The 23,047-nt window shown below is 44.4% G+C and overlaps 1 protein-coding gene across 4 annotated transcripts in view; it reads right to left on the minus strand.

The window, feature by feature from the left end:
• COMMD10 (COMM domain containing 10) overlaps positions 1-23,047 on the minus strand; it is a 195,147-nt gene that overhangs the window by 162,222 nt on the left and 9,878 nt on the right. Inside the window, exon 5 of one of the 4 annotated variants that reach the window (XM_062189286.1) lies at positions 16,929-17,079. The exons of the other annotated variants lie outside the window; for them this stretch is intronic. Within the exon in view, the coding sequence (XP_062045270.1) occupies positions 16,963-17,079 (117 nt within the window). The 3' untranslated portion in view covers positions 16,929-16,962. Of the gene's footprint in view, positions 1-16,928; positions 17,080-23,047 lie in introns of those variants that run through there. 4 annotated transcript variants of the gene reach the window in all.

The raw sequence follows: 23,047 nt of genomic DNA on the forward strand, positions 1-23,047 counted from the left end.
CAATACGACCAGAGCTGTGCCGATCCGAAGCCAGGAGCCAGGAGCTTCTTCCTGGTCTCCCATGCTGGTGCAGGGGCCCAAGGACTTGGGCCATCTTCTACTGCTATCCCAGGCCACAGCAGAGAGCTGGATCGGAAGAGGAGCAGCTGGGACTAGAACCAGTGCCCACATGGGATACCAGCCCTTCAGGCCGGGGCGCCAACCCACTGCGCCACAGCGCCAGCCCCCAACAGTAATTTTTATAAGGTAAATAAAATGGCTGAACTCCTAAGGAGCACATGCACGTGCCGCACACGTGAGGTCTCACAGAAAATTACCAGGACCAACTGTCCTTACACTGGCCGCCTGAGAAACTAAGAAGACCAAACGGGCCGGCACTGCGGCGTAGCAGGCTAAGCAGGCCTGCGGCACCAGCATCCCCTGTGGGTGCCAGTTCATGTCCGGGCTGTTCCTCCTCCAGTCCAGCTCTCTGCTATGGCCTGGGAAGGCAGCAGAAAATGGCCCAGGTGCCTGGATCCCTGCACCTGTGTGGGAGACCCGGAAGAAGCTCCTGGCTCCTGGCTTCAGATGAGCCCAGCCGTTGTGGCCATTTGGGCAGTGAACCAGCGGGTGGAAAACCTTTCTCTCTGTCTCTCCCTCTGTCTGTAACTCTACCTCTCAAAAAAATAAATAAATAAAATATTAAAAAACAAACAAACAAACATAAACAACTGGCCAACTGATTCAAGTAAGAATCATCAGCAGACACTAGGTGGGGAAAGTTTAATCTGAAACTGGATAAATGTTCCAAAAGATGGGGCCACCATTGCGGAATAGCAAGTTAAGCTGCAGCCTACAACACCAGCATCCCATATGGGTGCTGGTTCAAGTCCTAGTTGCTCCACTTCCAATCCAGCTCCTTGTTAAGGCGCCTGGGAAAGCAGCAGAAGACAACCCAAGTGTTTGGGCCCCTGCAGCCAACACAGTTGAAGCTCCTGGCTTCTGGCTTCGGCCTGGCCAAGTCCTGGCCATTGTAGACATGTGAGGAGTAAACCCGCAGATGGAAGATCCATCTCTGTCCCCCCCACCCTGTAACTCTGCCTTTCAAATAACTAAAAAAAAATCTTCTTATATATATACATATATGTGTATTCCAAAGGATCTACCAATAAATACATTAATGTTACCAAAGAATAAAGTAATTACACAGCAGAGAAAATAAGCTCCCCCTTACCCAAGAGAGAGCTGACATCACCAACAAGAGGCAAATGGACATCAAATGCCTCTCTCTGTGTATCTGGTAAAGGTCACAAAGTCACTTGTTTATCCTTCTAATAAAAAAAAATCATAAACAAAATTTGATTGGGGGAAAGAGAATAAAAACTGAGGAAAATTCTGTAAAATAAGTGGGACTTCAAAAACATCAAGGTTCTGGTGCCACTGTTGTGTCACTGTAGGCTAAGCCACCCCCTGAGGGGACAGCATCCCATATCAGAGCAAAGGTTCCAGCCTCTGCTATTCTCCTCCAATTCAGCTCCCTGCAAACACCCCGGGGAAAGCAGATGGCCTGAGTAGTTGGATGCCTGCCTCTTACTGGGGAGACCCAGAAAGAACCCCAGGCCCAGTCCCAGCCTCTACAGCCAACTGGGGAGTGAACCAGCAGACCAAAGACAGCTGTGTGTGTGTGCATGTGTGTGTGTGTCTGTGTGTAATTCCGCCTTTCAAAATAATAAAGAAATCTTCTAAAAAAAAAAAAAATCAAGGTGCTGAAAGAAAAAGAAAAGTAAGGAAAGAACACTGCCTAGAACATATTATTTTCCAGGTCTATAATAGGCACTAGTGATAGAAATATGAACAAGACAAAGTCCCTTCACCAAGGTGAAAGTCTTACAGTAAACGATTTAATGATTCCTCAGAGACCCATAAAAATATCATGGATATATTAATTACATATGAAACAACAAAATCTTGTGCAGCCTTTTTTGCCTTACACTAAATTATATTTACTTATTTGTAACATAAAGTACATTTGCTTCTTTCCTGTATACATAGAGGGAACTTCAGAAAGTTCACAGAAAAAAAAAAAGAATTGAAAGATCAAAATTAAAAACGTACACTACTTCCCAACGCAGCCTCTACAAGGTCAAGACACTTCTCTGAGCAATGATTTCAGCAAGTTAGTCCACCCTGGAGAAGCAAGGGTGCTGGGACGCTGACCATGCCGGTGCAGTCTGGTGTGCATCACTAGCGGAAGACAAGCAGCTGCTCGTCAAGATTTCTAAGATCAGAAAACAAAAACAGAAGGAGCCAAATCACCACCGTAAGGTGAACGCCTCGATTTCCCTCAAAACTCTCCTAAACTGCTCTCGACTGATGACAAGCATGCGCGGCAGCCAGGAAAGTGCCCGAGCTTTCCCGGGCTTTCCCGCGAGGCCTGGGCGACCTTCTCAGATCACTCTCATGATAAGCACGTTACCTCCAGAGAGTCAGCACGCGACTCGCCTTGAGAGTCCAAGAAACCGTTGCTGTGCCTTCGCTCTCGATCCACCTGCTTCTGTTCTGAGGGGGCCACGACCACCTCCCCACAGTCACTGCTGGTGTGCTGTGTCTTCACCATCGCACTGGTAAAGCCAAGTTTCACTTCCTGCTCCAGTTCTTTGAAGAAATGCTGCAGGACCCTGATTGCACTTGTTTAAAATGTCCACTGAAAGCTCTGCTCTTACTTCCACCTGATCTGGGCACGCCAGTTTTGGCACCCATGAGCAGAGTTTGCACCACTTCAAATCGCAGTCAGAATGCAAAGCTGTGACCCAGCTGACGTCCATGCCATCAGCTGCTGCTGCTGCTATGAGCGGCCGGTCCTCTTCAGCTAGGGCACAAACAGCATTAATGTTTTCTTTGTAAACTGCTGGGTGGACTGCTGCTCAGGGCTCTTCCTCAACATCGCTGCACCCGTTTTTAAAAGTCATCTCTTTATAAACACTGATTTCTGTGGGCATTGTCATCATAAACTTTTTTTAAGAGTTATTTATTTGAAAGGCAGAGTTACACACACACACAAAGAGAGAGAGAAAGAGAGAGAGAGAGATGTAGAGAGAGAAAGAGAGAATATTTCATCTACAGGTTCACTCCCTGAATGGCTGCACAGCTGCAGCTGGGCCAATTTGAAGCCAGGAGCCAGGAGCTTCTTCTGGGTCTCCCATGCAGGTGCAGGGATCCAAGCACTTGGGCCATCTTCCACTGCTTTCACAGATCATTAGCAAGGATCTGGATCGGAAGTGGAGCAGCCAGGACTTGACCCAGTGGCCATATAGGATGCAGGTGCCGCAGGTGGCAGCTTTACCCGCTATACCACAGTGCCAGTCCCATCATAAACTTTTTAAAAGCATTCTTCTGCAGCAGCTTCGCTATAAGTTTGATGTTTGTTGTTGCTTCAATTTTAGAAGAATTCATGTTTCTCAAAAATGGCTCTTTTCAAACTGATTTCTTATAACATTTTAGTGCCTCAGATCAGATTATGTTCAGATATTTTACAAGTTAATAGGATTTTGGTATAAAAAATTTTTGAAATCTATGCGTACTTTTTTGACACTCACGTTTTATGAACTGTTTAAAAACTCTTCATACATTAGAATACTAAATTATCCAAACAGTATTTTTTATTTTCATCTTATTTGAAAGGCAGGGTAACAGTGAGTAAGTGACTGAGAGTGAGAGTGAGAGTGAGAGAGTGAGAGAGAGAGAGAGAGATCTTCCCAAGAGCTGGGTCTGAGCCACAAAGAACCCAGGAGCTGGGAACCTAGTCCAGTTCTCCCATGTGAATGGCAGGAACACAACCTCTTGTGCCGGCACTTGCCGGCTCCCACTTAGCACATCAGCAGGAAGGTAGAACTTAGAGTGGGACAGGACTTGAAGTAAGGCACTCCAACACAGGTTATGGACGTCCCAACTGGTGTTTTAACTGCTGTATCAAGTGCCAATCCCGGACTCCATTTTAACATAATTTGTTTTATTATTTCACATTCAAATTTAGATCGGAGACCCCCTTATATCTCCACAAATGTGCAAGGTCTCAAGTTCACCAAAGTAACTTAGAACATAAGGAAAATAAGCCACTAATATTTCCATGTTCTTAATCTCATGCTGAAACTGTTAATATGGTGGTGCTCTGCACCTCACTTACATAACTTCTAACTTAGAATGCTTCTGAAGTGTCAGTTCAAGATACAATAACTTCATTACTCCTCTAATTCCTATGTAAATGCTTTAATATGATCTTAATTTCTCAAAATTACTCTATAAACCACAATTCTATGCACACTCAAAATTATGTAAAATTACTATAATATTAACTCTTTAAAACTGAAAAAAAAATAAGGTTAGATGATCACCTACATCTTAGCCAGCTCTCTAAGAACAGGAGTATTAAAGTCTTCCGGATCACACCCCACAGTAAGAAGTAAATCTTGTGTCACATAGCGACATACATACACCGAAGTTTCACACGGCAACTTCTGCCCTTAGCAGTGTTCTCTCACCACCCCTTTTGTGGTTCTTTTTTTTATGCTATTTCAGAACCCCCTAAAATTATTTCATTATTCATTAACCAATAATAGGTCAGGCCATCTACAGTTTGAAAGACACTACTTAGAAATATTAAATGAGTTTCAGAAACTATGTGTGTAGGTGTTCACAAAAGTTATTTTCAATTATAATAAATCACAAAAAATGCAAAGTTAGAGCTGTACCTATTAAAGCTGAAAATACTATATTTGCTCTGTTGGTATAACCTACGATTTATTTTACAATTGGAAAATACCATAAGCAGAAATGCAGAAATTCCATAAATTAGGGCTCATTATAGAAACTGTACACCACTATTTCCTCTTACAAAATGTAAAACTCGGCCGGCGCCGCGGCTCACTAGGCTAATCCTCCGCCTGCGGCGCCAGCACACCAGGTTCTAGTCCCGGTTGGGGCGCCAGTTCTGTCCCGGTTGCTCCTCTTCCAGTCCAGCTCTCTGCTGTGGCCCAGGAGTGCAGTGGAGGATGGCCCAAGTGCTTGGGCCCTGCATCCACATGGGAGACCAGGAGGAAGCACCTGGCTCCTGGCTTCGGATCGGCACAGCAATCTGGCCGCAACGCACCAGCCGTACCGGCCACTTGGGGGGTGAACCAACAGAAAAAAGGAAGACCTTTCTCTCTGTCTCTCTCTCTCTCCCACTAACTCTGCCTGTCCAAAAAAAAAAAAAAAAAAGTAAAAATCAGGAAGTTGATTAAATGTTTACTATAGAACATGAATCTACCAATTTTTATTGTAGGTTAAAAATTAGCTAAATACTCTAAACTTTTTTTTTTTCTTAACACTTCTTTTGACCTCACTGACTTATTCCCATACAATGAAAAACAGTGTGTTCTGTTATCGAAGAGTATGCACCTATAAAAACAAAGTCCACAAACGTCACACATAACTTGTCAACAAAACACAAAGCACAGCTATCTCAAGGTTCTAAACAGAACAGAGGCACATGTTTTGGATACCCAAAACAAAATGCCAGACATCAGCACAGGGTTACTCATTTTGTATGTTGTTGTTTTGTTTTGTTTTGTTTTTTAAAGATTTATTTGCAAAGCAGAGTTAGAGAAAGAGGAAGAGACAGATAGAGATCTTCCACCCACTGGTTCACTCCCCAAATGGCTGCAACAACCAGAGCTGGACATGTCCCAAGCCAGAAGCCAGGAGCCTGCAGCTTCTTCTGAGTCACCCACATGGGTGCAGGGGCCCAAGAAAGTGGGTCACCCTCCACTGCCTCAGCAGGCGCAGTAGCAGGGAGCTCGATGAGAAGTGGAGCAGCAGGGACTCTACCTGGCACTCATATGGGATGCCAGCATCACAGCTAGGGCTCCACCTGCTACACCACAATGTCAGCCCCACAATTAGCCTTTTTTTGTAGCTTTGCCCTGAGATGTGGGAGACAACTACAACTATAAGCCTGCCATCTTTCTGAGCAAAAGAACCCAGTGAATGAGACTAAAACATCTCCAAAAGCGGGAGGATCTTCAATAAGAAGAAGATAAGGGAGGCACCAAATTCTACATCTACATCCACAAGTCTGCAGATGATTCCTAACACACAGGGAGGGAGTGGCCGTGAAGACACCCGTGGTGGGGCCGGCACTGTGGCGCAGCAGGTTAACGCCCTGGCCTGAAGCACCATCATCCCATATGGGCGCTGGTTCGAGACCCGACTGCTCCTCCTCTGATCCAGCTCTCTGCTGTGGCCTGGGAAAGCAGTGGAAGATGGTCCAAGTCCTTGGGCCCCTGCACCACGCAGGAGACCCAAAGGAAGCTCCTGGCTTCGGATCGGTAAACCATCGGATGGAAGACCTCTCTCTCTCTCTCTGTCTCTCCTCTTTCTGTGTAACTCTGACTTTCAAGTAAAATAAATAAATCATTAAAAAAAAAAAAAAGACACAAGTGGCGACCATAAAGCAGCTTGCAGCTCAGAGTGTCAGATTTAAGTCGCCACTCATCAAAGGAAGGCAGTTTGCAGTCCGAGTCACACAAGGCTAAAAGGTCTCAATGTAACATGTCTGAGTAAAATAACAGGATCAAGAACACAATATGCACACCGTCTAGAACACAATTCAAAATCATCAACATATGAAGAAAGCCAGGCAAATATGATCTGGTCTCAAGAAAAAACATAATCCATAAATGCCAACTCCAAGATAATCTATTAAAGTTTTCAGACAAGGGCTATAAAGCAAGTACTATAAGTATGTTCATTTGAATAAATATAAATTTGTTCAGAAAAAAAGAAAATTATAAAACAGTAAAACAGAAAATTATAAAAAAGTAAAATCTTAAAAAACAAATAATAAAAGTGTAGACCAGGCCGGCGCCGTGGCTCAATAGGCTAATCCTCTGCCTTGCGGCACCGGCACACCAGGTTCTAGTCCCGGTCGGGGCGCCGGATTCTGTCCTGGTTGCCCCTCTTCCAGGCCAGCTCTCTGCTGTGGCCCGGGAGTGCAGTGGAGGATGGCCCAAGTGCTTGGGCCGTGAACCCCATGGGAGACCAGGAAGAGGCACCTGGCTCCTGGCTTCGGATCAGCGCGCTGTGCCAGCCGCAGCGCACCAGCCGCAGTGGCCATTGGAGGGTGAACCAACAGTAAAGGAAGACCTCTCTCTCTCACTGTCCACTCTGCCTGTCAAAAAAAAAAAAAAAGTACAGACCATATCAATAACCATTAAATTTCAATTGTCTAAATATTCCAAATAATTTACAGACAGACAGGATTTAAAAAGTCTAAGACCCAACTATTCACAGCCCAAAAGATGTATCTAAAATATAATGGCACGGAGGTGGGATGACAGGTACGCATGGTCAGCAGAAGGCTGCACTGGCTCAACTCTCATCAGATAACAGACTCCAGGTTAAAAAGCACTGAGAGGCGGGCACCTGTGAGGCTGACATCCCATATAAGCACCTGTTTGAGGCCGGGCTGCTCACTTCTAATCCTGCTCCCCACTAATGCTCCTGGGAAAGCAGCAGATAATGGCCCAAGTGCTTGGGCCCCTGCCACCCATGTGGAAAACCCAGATGGAGTTCCAGGCTCCTGGCTTCAGCCTGGTCCAACCCTGGCAGTTGTAGCCATTTGGGGAGTGAACCAACAGATGGAAGATTCTCTTTCTCTCCCTCTTTCTCTGTAACTCTGACTTTCAAATAAATAAATAAATAAATCTTTAAAAGAAAAAGGCATTTTGGCCGACACCATGGCTCACTAGGGTAATCCTCCACCTGCGGCGCCGGCACCCCAGGTTCTAGTCCCGGTTGAGGCACCAGGTACTAGTCTCGTTTTAGTTTCGGTTGCTCCTCTTCCAGTCCAGCTCTCCGCTGTGGCCCGGGAGTGCAGTGGAGGATGGCCCAAGTGCTTGGGCCCTGTTCCCGCATGGGAGACCAGGAGGAAATACCCAGCTCCTGGCTTCGGATCGGAGCAGCGCCGGCCATGGCGGCCATTAGGGGAGTGAACCAACGGAAGGAAGACCTTTCTCTCTGTCTCTCTCTCACTGTCTATAACTCTCTCTAACTCTGCCTGTCCAAAAAAAAAAAAAAAGAAAAAGAAAAAGAAAGAAAAAAGCAAAAGGCATTCTGAAAAAGATAACTATCAGAAAGTCATAGCAATCACACACATATATCTCAGATGAAGCAAAAGTTGGCAGAATTTAAGATACTGTGCTTCAAATGCCGGTAGGCAGGCTGCCCGGGTCTCATAACGCATCTTCCAGCGGAGGCGAAAGGAAAGATCAAAGATGGAAATTGTGATTCTCCTGAACCTAGTCAAATTTCAAAAAGAAACATCTATTATTCTCTTCAATAATCAAATAGAAGGAGAGGAAGACTGAAGAAAGAGAAGGAGCAGGTACATTACGAAATCTGGAGATTGTCAAGGGATACTGGGTACAGGGAGAGCTTACCGGGACTCAGTGCTGTGGGGCCTGTTTTCTTCAGCCACGTTTTTGGTCAAATCTGAAAAAATGCCTTTTCAAGTGCTGGCCTCAGAGATGGAGGCAAACCTCAGGACACTGGAATCATTCCTCAAATATTGGTCCAACCTCCTTAATTATCTCAAGGGTCTGACTTTTTTTTTTCTGGTTTAAATTTAAAAATACACTTATTTATTTATTTAAGTGGCAGAGTTTCAGATAGAGAGAGGGAGAGGAGAGAAAGAGAGAGAAATAGAGAGAGTTCTTCCATCTGCCGGTTTATTCCCCAAATGGCTGCAGTGGCCAGGCCTGGGCCAGGCCTGGGCCAGGCCGAGCCAGGAGGCAGGAACTTCATCTGGATTTTCACTCAGGTGTAGGTGCCCAACCACTTGGGCCACCTTCCACTGCTTTCCCAGGCCATTAGCAGGGAGCTGGATGGGAAATGGAACAGCTACAACTTAAACCAGTGCCCAAATGGAATGCCAACACAACAGCTGGAGAATTAACCTACTATACCACAGTGCTGGACCCAGGTTTAAACTTCTGAATGTAGGACCTGCATTGTGGTGTAGCAGGTAAAGCCACCACCTGCAACACCAGCATCCCACATGAGGGCCGGTTCCAGATCTGGCTGCTCCACTCCTGATCCAGCTCCCTGCTAACGCACCTGGAAAACAGCTCAAGTCCTTGGGCCCCTGCTCCCACGTGGGAGAGCTGGAAGATGCTCCTGGTTCCTGGCTTGGGCCTGGACCAGTCTGGGAGAGTAAACCAGAGGATAGACGATCTCTCTCTGTGTCTTTCCCTCTCTTTCTCTACTAACTCTGACTCTCAACTAAATAAAAAAGTATAAAAAGAAAAAAACAGAAACGTCTGAATGTAGCGTTAACCAATGTTGATGCCCTGTTTTTGTGAAATCTTCCAACCTCCAAAATAAGATCATTACTTGTCTCCACATTCCAATCCCAGGCCCCAAACTCCCAGAATCTGCTATTAAGCAAGTTACCTACTCCTTCAAGTCCTTGGTGTCTTAACATTAAGTAAAACAGAGAGAATTTAGTTTAAGCAACACACTGGGTTTTTGTGGGTGATAAGATGACACATGTACAGGCAGAGCATCCGACAAACAGGAAATTAAAAACCCATGTTACTTTCCAATCCCTTCACTCCAACCAGTATCAAGTATCTCACACTGCTACTGCTCCACACTATAATTTATAGACTTTAAAAACAATGTAGGCAAGATAAACAAGTCTTTTTCATGTTTGCCTGATTTAGGTCATGGCAAGTTTTCCTCATTTATTCAAAGTGGTAATAAAAAATTGTTACCCCTTCAAAAGCATTTTAGCGTAGAAACTTTTCCCTTCCTATTTACTTTTAGGATTCAGATTTACATATATAGATAGCTTCATATGGCTTCATTCCCCTTAAATGCCATTGTCACAACAGATTCCTGACTCGGGATCCAGTATTTGTAACTAGGCCCTGCACTGGCCTTTTCAGTGTGCAAGCGAAGACTCTTGGCCTGCAACTCCAGCTTGTTTCTCCTCACATCTCTTTGTTTCTTTTTCCCTTCCAGTCACACACCTGCTTATCTTCAAACGCATCTGAACAGTTGGTTTTGGGAGCATCGCCTGTGTAAACCCCTGAGGTGGCTTCGCTTTACTATCTTTTGTCTGAGGAATTTTCTTTCAGTAGGTATTTTGCTAATTTCTATTTCTAGCTATAAAGATGTCTGACCTTCATTCTGGAAGACTTTATATTACATTTTCTGCTCTTAAAACTGGTTTTAAATCTCATTATTCACTTTGGTATCTGTTACACAGAGTGGGTTTCTCTTTATTTCTTGTCTTTTTATTATAAAATATTTCAAATAACACAGAAAAGTATAGAGTTCAACGAGCATACAGATTTACCAATTTTTCACAGTCCTCCATATTTGCTTCACATGTAAGCAGTTTATACACACACACACTCAGTTTTTTCTGAATGCAGGAGTATATATATTAATAATCACAGGGCCAGCGCTGTGGCATAGTGGCCTATGCCTCCACCTGCAGTGCTGACGTCCAATATGGGCACCAATTCGTGTCCCAGCTGCTCCTCTTCCAATCCAGCTCTCTGCTATGGCCTGGGAAAGCATTGGAGGAAAACCCAAGTGCTTGCAACCCCACACCAACTGGGAAATCTGGATGAGGGGCCGGCTCCACAGCGCAGCAGGTTAATCCTTGGCCTGCAGTGCCTGCATTCCCACATGGGTGCCAGTTCTAGTCCCGGTTGCCCTTCTTCAGATCCAGCTCTCTGCTGTGGCCTGGGAAAGCAGGAGAAGATGGCACAAGTCTTTGGGCCCTGCACCCACATAGGAAGACCCCGAAGAAGCATCTGGCTCCTGGCTTCAGATCGGCACAGCTCCAGTTGTTGTGGCCATCTGGGGAGTGAACCAATGGAAGGAAGACCTTTCTCTCTGTCTCTCCCTCTCACTGTAACTCTATCTCTCAAATAAATAAATAAAAATCTTTAAAAAAAAAAAAATTCTTGGGGTCGGCATTGTGGCACAGCGGGATAACACCCTGGCCTGAAGCTCTGGCATCCAATATGGGCACTGGTTCTAGTCCCTGCTGCTCCTCTTCCAATCCAGCTCTCTGCTATGCCTGGGAAAGCAGTGGAAGATGGCCCAAGTTCTTGGGCCCCTACACCCGTGTGGGAGACCCCAAAGAGGCTCCTGGCTCCTGGCTTCGGATCGGCACAGCTCCTGCCACTGCACCATCTGGAAAGTGAATCATCGGATGAAAGACCTGTCTTTCTCTCTCTGCCTCTCCTCTCTCTGTGTAACTCTGATTTTCAAATAAATAAATAAGTTTTTAAAAAAAATTAGTCTTAAAAAATTCTTAAAAACAAAAAAAGGAAACCTAGATAAAGCTCCTGGCTTCGGATCGGCTCAGCTCTGGCTGTTGCAGCCATTTGAGGAGTGAACCAGTGGGTGGGAGACCTTTGTCTCTGTCTTACTCTCTCTGTGTCTGTAGCTCTACCTCCCAAATAAATAAATCTTCAAATAAATAAATAAATAAATAAAATAACCCATAATGTTGAATTTAAGACAAACATAAAATGAGGAAAGGAGGGCACATTTATATGTAAGGGCATAATTCACTAAAGGCAGTATTTATATAATATCAATATACCAAATAATATGGCATCCACACATGTTTTCATATTTATACATGGATAGAGATACAGATATTCACTTTCACATAGGAGAGAAAACACATGGTATGCATCTTCCTGTGTCTGGCTTACTTTACTTAATGACCTACAATTCCATCCACTTGTTGCATAGGTCAGGACTCCATTCTTTTCATGGCTGATCAATGTTCCACAATGTATATACACATCAGATGTTCCTTACTCATTCACCCAGTGATGGACATCCAGGTTGATTCCGTATCTTTGCTACTGTGAACAGTGCTGCAATAAACATGGCTGCAGAGGTCTCTCCTTCCCATGCTTCCTATGAAGCGGAATAGCTGGGTCATCCATGGATCACCATGCTGCTTCCCACAATGCCTGTGCTAACTTACATTCCCACCAACAGTGTATCAGGGCTCCCTTTTCTCCACAACCTCATCAGCATTTCTTACTTTTTGTCTTTTTCATAACAGCCATCCTAACTACAGTAAGATGGTATCTCCTGGGGCCGCGCTGTGGCATAGCAGGTAAAGCCGCCGCCTGCAGTGCCGGCATCTCATACGGGCACCGATTCAAGTCCCGGCTGCTCCACTTCCGATCCAGCTCTCTGCTATGGCCTGGGATAGAAGCAGAAGATGGCTCAAGTGCTTGGACCCCTGCACCCACATGGGAGACCTAGAAGAAGCTCCTGGCTCCTGGCTTCAGATCAGTGCAGCTTCAGCAGACTGTGGCCATTTGGGGAGTGAACCAGTAGATGGAAGATCTCTCTCTCTCTCTCTCTCCCTCCCTCCCTCCCTCTCTGTCTGAAACTCTGCCTTTCAAATAAATAAATTTAAAAATATTTAACAACAGCAACAAAGGTGGTACCTTCTTGTATCTCATCATCTGGAAAAACATCTCCATCTCCATTTTTAGCTGACTTTCTTCAGAAAGAAGATGCTGCAACATCTATGAGAAGGCACGTACGATCGGCTAGAACAGGCCCACTGACGAGCAGTCAAAGCGCTGTCACTGGCAGGCCCTCTAGGAGAGCAAAGTGTGGGTCCCCATTTTTAGGTGACAATGCTGAACTCAGAGAGCCGCACTCTCAAAGCCCCGCTGTTCGCAAGGTGGGGTGATTTGAAGACAGAGTCACACCACACATGGGGACTCAAAGAAAGGATGCAGCCGGCGCCGCGGCTCACTAGGCTAATCCTCCGCCTTGCGGCGCCGGCACGCCGGGTTCTAGTCCCGGTCGGGGCACCGATCCTGTCCCGGTTGCCCCTCTTCCAGGCCAGCTCTCTGCTGTGGCCAGGGAGTGCAGTGGAGGATGGCCCAAGTCCTTGGGCCCTGTACCTCATGGGAGACCAGGAGAAGCACCTGGCTCCTGCCATCGGATCAGCGCGGTGTGCCGGCCGCAGCGCGCTACCGCGGCGGCCATTGGAGGGTGAACCAACGGCAAAAGGAAGACCTTTCTCTCTGTCTCTCTCTCACTGTCCACTCTGCCTGTCAAAAATAAAAAAAAAAAAAATTTAAAAAAATCTAAAAAAAAAAAAAAAAGAAAGGATGCAGGCAGCCCCTGTTTCTACATTTAATGAACTCCTAACTAGAGGAGTATCTAACACTCAAGAAAAATAAGGAAGGTTCCACAACCCTCGCCCCAGGCTAAAACCAAAATGGACCACAGCATGAAGACAAATCTTCCATTTCCAGCATTTTATAACTATGGTTTTCTTACACCATAGACATATATTACAGCATTAAAGCAAAAAGCATCCAATCTGAGAAAAATCCTGGATTCTAAGGGTCCTTAACCCTATGTAAATTCTACTAAGTTTCTGAAACCTACACTTCTTACCAGCACAGTCAGGCTTTCATCTCAGTTCTCTATTCATTATTTATTTATTTGTGACAGGCAGAGTGGACAGTGAGAGAGAGAGAGACAGAGAGAAAGGTCTTCCTTTTGCTGTTGGTTCACCCTCCAATGGCTGCTGCGGCCGGCGCACCGCAGTTCTCTATTCATTTTTAAATCCCAATGGCAAAATGATAAACAAATTAGCAGCCCTCAGTGAGTTCAGAGCTGGCAGGGCTGCCACAGCTCAAGTTATAGCTGCAACAGGTAGAAGCAGCTACATTTCAAAATGTCCATTTGTCACCTGATGAATGGAAATCTGCATTTAACTTGCTAAAAGAATCACAGTGGTACTGAGGGAAAACACATGGAAAATATTAATAAATACTATGTAACTAAGAACCACCTAAGAAAACAAACTCACTCCCAGTCCGAGGCCTCTACTTGTTTTCACACCTTGGAGAAAGTTATGTCCGTCAAAGGGACGTAACAGAGTGAGAGAACAGAAGCTTGGCATTCAAGATTCAAAAGGCAGAAAAGTCACCCAAAGTTGGTCAGGCAAACGCTGCAGGAATGCCACCTGAAATACTGGGCACCCCCAACAGTTCACAAACCACTGTCACCTTGGCCAGCTTTAATAAGCAAGGCTGTCAGCAGAGAGACACGACACGTGTCCTGGGCTGATAACGTCCCTCCCGGTCACTTGCCATGTCAGAAGCTAAAACTCTCCCATATCACCTTTTCAGCATTGTGATTCTTTTTTTTTTCTTTTAAGATTTATTTATTTGGAATGGTTACAGAGATAGAAAGAGAGAGAGATCTTCCATCCACTGGTTCTCTACCCAGATGGCACCAACAGCTGTAGCTGGGCCGGTACAAAGCCAGGAGCTTTTTCTAGGTCTCCCACATGGGTGCAGGGGCCAAACACTTGGGCCATCTTCCGCTGCTTTCCCAGGCACATCAGCAGGGAGCTGGATCAGAAGTGGAACAGCTAAGACTTGAACTGGCATTCATACAGGATGCTGGCACTACAGGCAGAAGATTTTTACCTGCTACACCGGCCCCAGTGCTATGATTCCTGTATGTGTTTGTTCCACACGCATTCAGTGAGCATGTATTCTCTCCAAGCAATGTGGTTGCTAAGATTTTATTCATTTATTTGAGAGGTAGAGTTACAGAGAGACAAAGAGAGTGGTCTTCCATCTGCTGGTTCGCTCCCCAAAAGCTACAGCAGCCTGGGCTGGGCCAGACCAAAGCCAGGAGCTTCTTTCGGGTCTCTGACATGGGTGCAGGGGCCCAAGCACTTGGGCCATCTTCCACTACTTTCCCAGGCCATAGCAGAGCTGGATCAGAAGAGGAGCAGCAGGGACTAGAACTGGCACTAATATGGGATAACAGCGATGCAGACGGAAGCTCAGTCCACTGCCACAGTGCTGGCCCCCAGGCAATGTTTTAAGACAGAGGGGACAGTAGCAAAAGAATAAACACAAATATCTACCTTCATGGAGCTGACGTCCAAATGGGTCAAAAGGGACATTAAAGACAAATAAGTAAACGACAGAGCATGGTATAAGTGCTAGGATGATAAATGAAAACAGGGGCAGGTGTAAGAAGTAGTTCAGATGGGGCCGGCACTGTGGCACAGCGGGTTAACACCCTGGCCTGAAGTGCTGGCATCCCATATGGGTGCTGGTTCGAGACCCGGCTGCCCCACTTCCAATTCAGCTCTCTGCTACAGTCTGGGAAAGCCCAGGTCCTTGAGTCCCTGCATCTGCATGGGAAGACCCAGAGGAAGCTCCTGAGTTCTAGCTTTGGACTAGAACAGCTTCAGCAGTTGCAGTCAATTGGGGAGTGAACCAGCGGATGAAAGATCTCTCTCTCTCTCTCTCTCTCTCTCTCTGCCTCTCCTTCTCCCTCTGTGTAACTCCGACTTTCAAAAAAATAAACAAGTAGTGCAGAGGATTCATAAGTTTAAAGAAAAGTAGCCAGGGGCCAGCATTGCGGCTTAACAAGTTAAGCCACTGCCTGCAATGCCAGAATCCCATATGGCACCACTTCCAGTCCCAGTTGCTCCACTTCCAATCCAGCTCCCTGCTAACAGTCTGAGAAATCAGAGGAAGATGTCCCAAGTGTTTGGGGCCCTAACACCCAGGTGGGAGACACAGATGAAGCTCCCGGCTTCGGCCTGGCCATTGTGGCCATCTGGGGAGTGAACCAGCAAACAGAAGAGCTCTTTCTCTCTTCCCCTCCCACTACCTCTCTGTAACTCTGACTTTGGAATAAACAAATAAATCTCTTAAAAATAAAGAGTTAGGGGCTGGTGCTGTGGCGCAGTGGGTTGAAGCCCTGGCCTGCAGCACCAGCATCCCATATGGACACTGGTTTGTGTCCTGGCTGCTCCTCTTCCAATCTACCTCTCTGCTATAGCCTGGGAAAGCAGCAGAAGATGGCCCAAGTCCTTGGGCCCCTGCACCCACGTGGGAGACCCAGAAGAAGCTCCTGGCTCCTGGCTTCAGATCAGCGCAGCTCCGGCTGTTGCGGCCATCCTGGGAGTGAACGAACCAGTGGATGGAAGACCTCTGTCTCTCCTCTCCCTGTAGCTCTTTCAAATAAATAAATAAATCTTAAAAAAAAAAAAAAGAAAAGAAAAGAATTAAACAAGCTGGCAGACTCACAGACAACAGTGTGCAATATAGCATTTGCATTACCCAGATGTGAACATAATAGTTGTTAATCTATTAGAGCTATCCTGAACCCAAGTGACTGCCTGGCAGACACATCTCCAAGAGAGAGATCCATTAGGCAGTCTCCAGAGGGTTTCAGGAGTCCACTGCCCTCCCCAGAGACCTCCAGGTCACTAGGCCAGTGCGCTCCTCTGGGTACTCTGTGCTTTTAACGTTGCTGCTACATCAGATGGTAAGTGACGCAGCTGCTTTACCATCAACCACTCAGGGATACTCCCTGGCCTAGACTCAGACACCGTGAAAGCTGGCCTAGTCTTACAACCAGGATGACTTAAAGTTTGAATAGGATTAAGTGTCCCAAACACCCCGGAGTCACCTGATAGCGGTTAATGTGAATGGCTGATGGACTGGGAGGAAGCCTGATCCCATTCTGGTGTCTGTAGGTGTGGCCTTTGGGAAGTGAGTGAGCTGGAGGAAGTGGCCAGAAGGGGCCGTGAGGGAAGCACACTGGCTGACGGACAGCGAGCGTGCACACACAGGAAGCGCGCTTGCTGTCCCTCTGCTCCCTGTCCACCGTGGACCCTCTCTCCAACACCTCCAGCCTCAACACGTGTCTGAACAACGGGGCTATCCAGTCTTGAGCTGTGACTCTCCAAAGCCTGTAAGCCCTTGAAAAAAGCCACCTTCCTTCCTAAGTAGCTGCTCTCAGGTATTTTTGTTAAATAAAAAAAGCTGACTAATATAACGAAAATTACTTAATTATACCTTCTGACCCAAGGAACTTAGCCAAAGTGTGTATTCACGATGAGTCTTCACACGCAAGCTGTAAGCAGTTGAGTAGAAACATCAGAGCGTCATCTTTCAAAACGTTTGCCACCTCTGCATACCAGGACGGTACGAAGGCAGCAGCACAAGTCTGAGGACAGAAGAATGCCATTCAACTGAATGCTCTCATTCTGGAACATTCTGGAAGAGTATATCAACTCTGTAAGTGCACATCTTTGAATACAATGACATAATACGAGTAATTTTGCTAACAGCACAGTCTTTGGCATTAGCAAAAGCTGTATTCAATTTGTTAATGGGTCTGGTTTCACCCAATTACTTATAAAGCACAGAATACATTTCTGTTTCAAGTAAGACTGATTAAGAACCTCTCAGATCTAAAGCTCTTTAAATTGACTGATGGATCAACAGCTAATTCCATCACCTTTTTTTTTTCCTGGAGAATTTCTACCTGTTTCAAGCTAAAGGAAATATTTTTATATTCCCAGTTTTAAGAAGGAAAATTTTTTTAAAGAAATATTTATTTACTTGAGAGGTAGAGTTATAGACAGAGAGGGAGAGAGAGAGAGAAAGGTCTTCCATCCATTGGTTCACTCTCCAAATCGTGCTGACTGTCAGAGCTGGGCCAGGCCTAATCCAGGAGCCAGGAGCTTCATCCAGGTCTCCCACACTTGGGCGCCGAGAACCAGCACTTAGGCCATCCTCTGCTGCTTTCCCAGACCATTAGCAGGGAGCTGGATCAGAAATGGGGCAGCCAGGACTTGAACTGGTGCCATACGGGATGCCAGACAGTGGCTTAACCTGCTGTGCTACAGCACTGGCCCCAGGAGGAAAGTTTTTAAAAGACTAGACTCTAACATTCCAGCAAATTCAAGAGCCATAAAATACATGAACCACAAAAAGACTAAAAGCACAACCAAAATAAAACACAAAGGATTGTTAGGAAATACAAAATAAAATGCACACCCTTCTCTCTTTATTGTTCTTTTCTCTATCAATAAATAAACCTCTTTATAAGATCATTGTAAAGAATGAACTTCAAAATGGCACAATTTGAGAAACAAGGATATTGCACATTTATTCATTCAACAACTACTTACTGAGAATCTGCTATTTCCTAAGAGTCACTAAAGTGGCAAAAATACAGCAGTGAACAAAACAGACAAAAGATCCCACCCAGTTGAAGATACAACAAAAAAGTAAATAGATGAAATATACAGTGGGTCAGATAAGAATCAATATTACAGAGAAAAATCAGACAAGAAAGGGCCATCGAGATGGGGGCACACTTATTTATTGTGAGAGGCAAGACACAGACAGAGAGTGCTCCCATCCAATGGTTCACTTCCCCAAAGCCTGGAAGGGCCGGGGCTATTCCAGGCCAAGGCCAAGAACTAGGAATCCAATTCACATCTCCCATGTGAGTGGCAGGGACCCAGGGACGTGAGCCAGCACCTGCTTTCTTCTCCTAGGGTGCATAGTAGCAGAAAGCTCAATTTGGGAATAGAGCCAGGATTTGAACCCAGGCACTCTGATATGGGATACAGGCGTCCAGAGCAATGTCTTCCTCACTTCACTTCACCAACCACCCACCCTAAGGGGAGACTTTCCTATGCTCATCAAGGGAAGATCACTGGTAACCATCGTATTTAAACACAGATCTGAAGGAAGGAAGGAAGCCTAGAGGAGGCTTTGGAAGTATTCAGAGTGAGCCAGGTGGGGGATGTTAAGAAGCGGAAGGCAGGCAGTATGTGGGCCAAAGGGCCCCAGGTCATGCAGGTCCCTAAGGCAATCATAAGAACTCTGAACTCCCTTAAAAGCAACACAGAAAGCCCTCAGTGGCTATGGGGCAGAGGAAGGATAGAATAAGATTGACAGCTTGAAAGAATTACTACCAGAATTTCTAATCAAATAATACAAGAGAAGCGTTTATACAAACCTTGAAAATAAAAGTTAAAACCTCTAGATAATATATTTGTTAAAAAAAAAGAAAAAAAAAAAAGGCACTGGAGAGTGACTGAAAGCAGAAGTTAAAGGGAATTCAACGCTTCAAAGACCGCAACCACGAGGTGAGAGGTTCCCCATTTCACACAGCAAGGGGCGACTGACACTCCAGAGGAAGCCCCAGCTTTCTGAGCTCGCCAGGCCCACAACCCCATGCCGAGATATTAACCACGGGAATGTAAGCATATGTCTATAAAAAGACTTAGACACAAATGTTCACAGTAACCTTATTCACAGGGGCCAGAAACTGACAACAACCCAAATGTCCATCCCATATGAGCTCTGGTTCAAGTCCAGGCTGCTCCACTTCCAATCCAGCTCCTGCTAAAATGCAAGGGAAAGCAGTGGAAGACGGCCCAAGTGCTTGGGTCCCTGCCACACCTGTGGGACACCTGGATAGAGTTCCAGACTCATAGCTTCAGCCTGCCCCAGTCCTAGCCGTTGTGGCCCTTTGGGGAGTAAATAAGCAGAAGGAAGATCTCTGTCTCCCTCTCTCTCTGTAACTCTGCATTTCAAATAAATAAATCTTTAAAAAATATTTATAAAAAATTTATACAAAAAAGATTTATAAAAATGATTTAAAATATAATAATACAGCCACTAAATGATCCTTAGAATTCCAAAACAAATCAAATAAGACTATGAATTAAAGATCTAAATCTATGCCCTGACACCATCAAATTAATCAAGAACATTGGGGAAACCCTGCAAGACATTGGCGCAGGCAAAGAATTCCTGGACAAGACCCCAGAGGCACAGGCAGTCAAAGCCCAAATGAACAAATGGGATTACTTCAAATTGAGAAGCTTCTGCACAGCAAAAGAAACAGGAAAGTGAAGAGGCAACTGACAGAATGGGAGAAAATATTTGCAAACTACTTAACTGATAAAAGATTAATAACCAGAACCTACAAAGAGATCAAGAAACTCCACAACAACAAAACAAACAATCCACTTAAGAGATGGGCCAAGGACTTAAACAGACATTTTTCAAAAGAGGAAATTCAAATGGCCAACAGACACATGAATAGATGTTCAGGATCACTAGCTATCAGGGAAATGCAAATCACAACCACAACGAGGTTAGAATGGCCCTCATACAGCAATCGGAAAACAACAAATGCTGGAGAGGATGTGGGAAAAGGGCACCCTAATCCACTGCTGGTGGGAATGCAAACAGGCAAAGCCACTATTGGAAGACAGTCTGGAGATTCCTCAGAAACCTGAATATAACCCCACCATACAACCCAGCCATCCCACTCCTTGGAATTTACCCAAGGGAAATGAAATTAGTAAACCAAAAAGCTGTCTGCAGCTCAATTCACAATAGTTAAGATGCGGAATCAACCTAAATGCCCATCAACTGAAGACTGGATAAAGAAATTATGGGATATGTACACTATGGAATACTACACAGCAGTAAAAAAAAAAAAAGAAAGAAAGAAGAGGAGAGGAGAGGAGAGGAGAGGAAAGGAGAGGAGAGGAGAGGAAAGAAATCTGGCCACTCGCAACAAAATGGGTCAAACTGGAAAACTTCATACTTAGTCAAACAACCCAGTCCCAAAGAGACAAATACCATATGTTCTCCCTGATCTGTGAGAATTAATAGCGCTCCTAAAATGAAAGCTATAGAAGTGAAGTTGACACTTTTTTATTCAAGTCAATAGGGACTTGAATAGCCCTGACTGTGCAGGGACAGCTTTTTATTGTTATTTTTTATTTTGTAGTTCCTTTGTTTTTTCTTTTCTCTTCTACATATATATGTTGAACTCTTTATGTAACATAGAGTTAATCATATGTATGTAAAGTCAATTGAAAAAAGATCCCAGTAAAAATAAGAGGGGAAATAAGAGGGAGGAGGTTGTCTATAACTGCAAAGCTGTATAGTTCTGCATACAATCCTAGACTTACTTCTGAGGGTACAGCCTAAAAACCTGTCATGAGACTCAAACCCATTAAAATCAGTGGTATAAATGCCATCTTAATTATTAAAGTGATCATATTAAATGTTAAAGTCAACATATAGATAGGTTTAAGTATAAAAGTGATCATGTAACTAACAGCAAGTGCCTGGTAATAATAATAGATAGAATTAAAAAGGAGGGAATGTCCAACATGGGAAGCAGTCCACACAGCAGACCCTAGAATGACATTCGCTGTAAGTAACACTCTGACCTCAGAATCAGCCCTTGAGGCTTCCTGGTCTGGCTGAAAGGCCTCTGAGAGCATTTCGGGCATGGAAAGCCAAGACTCTGTGGCAAAAAAATATCCTACATGGAGGATCTCTGTGAGACCCCAGTACAAAGAAGGGGCTATCAAAGAAGGATGTACTTTTCTCTGAAGGGAGGCGAGAACACCCACTTTGCTTATGGCCATGTCCAAATACTGATGGAGTCTGTGGTCACAAAAAGGCTTCCATAGCCCTGGCAGCCCATGGCAAGAGCCTCAGGTGACCACTGACATTATAAATAAGAGTGCTAATTGTTAAAGGAACAATAGAAGTCACTGTGCACTTACTCCCCATGTAGGACCTCTGTCTTTAATGAGTTGTACTATGAGAATTAACTGCAAAACTTGTTCTCAAACTGTACTCTATATGTTGTGGGGGGGGGGTGCAAAACTGTTGAAATCTGTACTTAAAATAGATTTGGACCTCTGTACAGAAAAATAAACTAAAAATGAACCATAATGAAGAAGGGGAAGGGAGAGGGAGTAGGCGGTGGGATGGGAGTCGAGTGGGAATGGGGGAAAGAACCACTATATTCCTAAAGCTGTACGTATGAAAAATGCATTCATTAAATAAAAGCTTTAAACAAAAATGACTATTAAAGAAAACAAAATAACAATTTGTTAAAAAATTAATTTCTTATTTCTTAAATTTCAAATTAAAGACAGGTATTAGTTTAATTGCTATACATCAAAAGAAAATAAATCTTATAATGGCTTAAAGGCTTTTTAATTTTAGAGGAACATTTTGGTCTTAAGTACACTGGCTATCCATTTTTAAATGTATGTTTCTCAAGAACCTGCAAGAAAATATCAAATTTTATTATATAATGAATTTACATTGCAAATAAATTTGCCATGTAACTAATGAAGTTAAGAATACTCTTAACAGGAAAAAACAAAATAAACACATTTTGAACATTCTAAACACATAAAACTGTCAAATGTAGTTCAAGAGTCATTGTGTATACCCTTTAAAGAGCAAGAAATGCTTAAAACACACCTTACATATATTTCTCATTGTCTGTTTATTAATTTTTTTATTTTTAGTTGTTCAACAGAGAGACACCGAGAGACAGAGACAGACTGACAGACAAAGTTCCCATCCACTGAATCACTCCCCAAATGCCCCCAACAGCCAGGACTGGGTAGGACCAAACCCAGCAGCATGGAGCTCAGTGCAGCTCTCCCCGGTGAGGGGCAGGCACCCCACCACTGAGCCATCACTGACCGCCTCCCAGGCTCTGTACTGGCAGGAAGCTGGTCTTGTGAACAGGAGTGGAGAACCAAACCCACGCACTCCAATGTGAGACAAGGCGTCTTCACAGGCATTTTAAGCCCAGCCTAAGCCAACTGTCCAGCACGAGCCTAATTTATCAAAGTACCTTTGAGAAAAACATACAAAAGAACACAGTTCTTTTCCTTAAGGTCTCAGAAAGAAGACACATAGTTAAGTATAAATGATATACATCTATAATGATAAGCTATATTAATGGATTTTTTGAGCTATCAGTCATTTACTATTGTATTTAGCCCACAATAAACAGAATGTTTGCTATTATCATATGATATTAATTAAGCATTTAAGGAATTAAACTAATGTATTAGTTATCCTGTCATATATCAGGAATTAGCAAAAGTAACTTGCAGCACTCTTAAAAAGCCAATGTACAATTTATCCAATCCTTCCAACTTCTGTTTTGAATACTTTATATGACAACTGATTAAATCATTTCTAAAGCAGAACCTGAAGTTATGCAACCTTTGGGGGGTAAATACTGTTTTTAAATATATATCATCCAGAAGATACTGACAAATGACTTACTACTGGGAGCAGAAAAAACGTATTTTAAAATGCATAGAATGAAT

Source organism: Lepus europaeus, chromosome 4 (genome assembly GCF_033115175.1).
Source record: "Lepus europaeus isolate LE1 chromosome 4, mLepTim1.pri, whole genome shotgun sequence".
Taxonomy (NCBI): domain Eukaryota; kingdom Metazoa; phylum Chordata; class Mammalia; order Lagomorpha; family Leporidae; genus Lepus; species Lepus europaeus.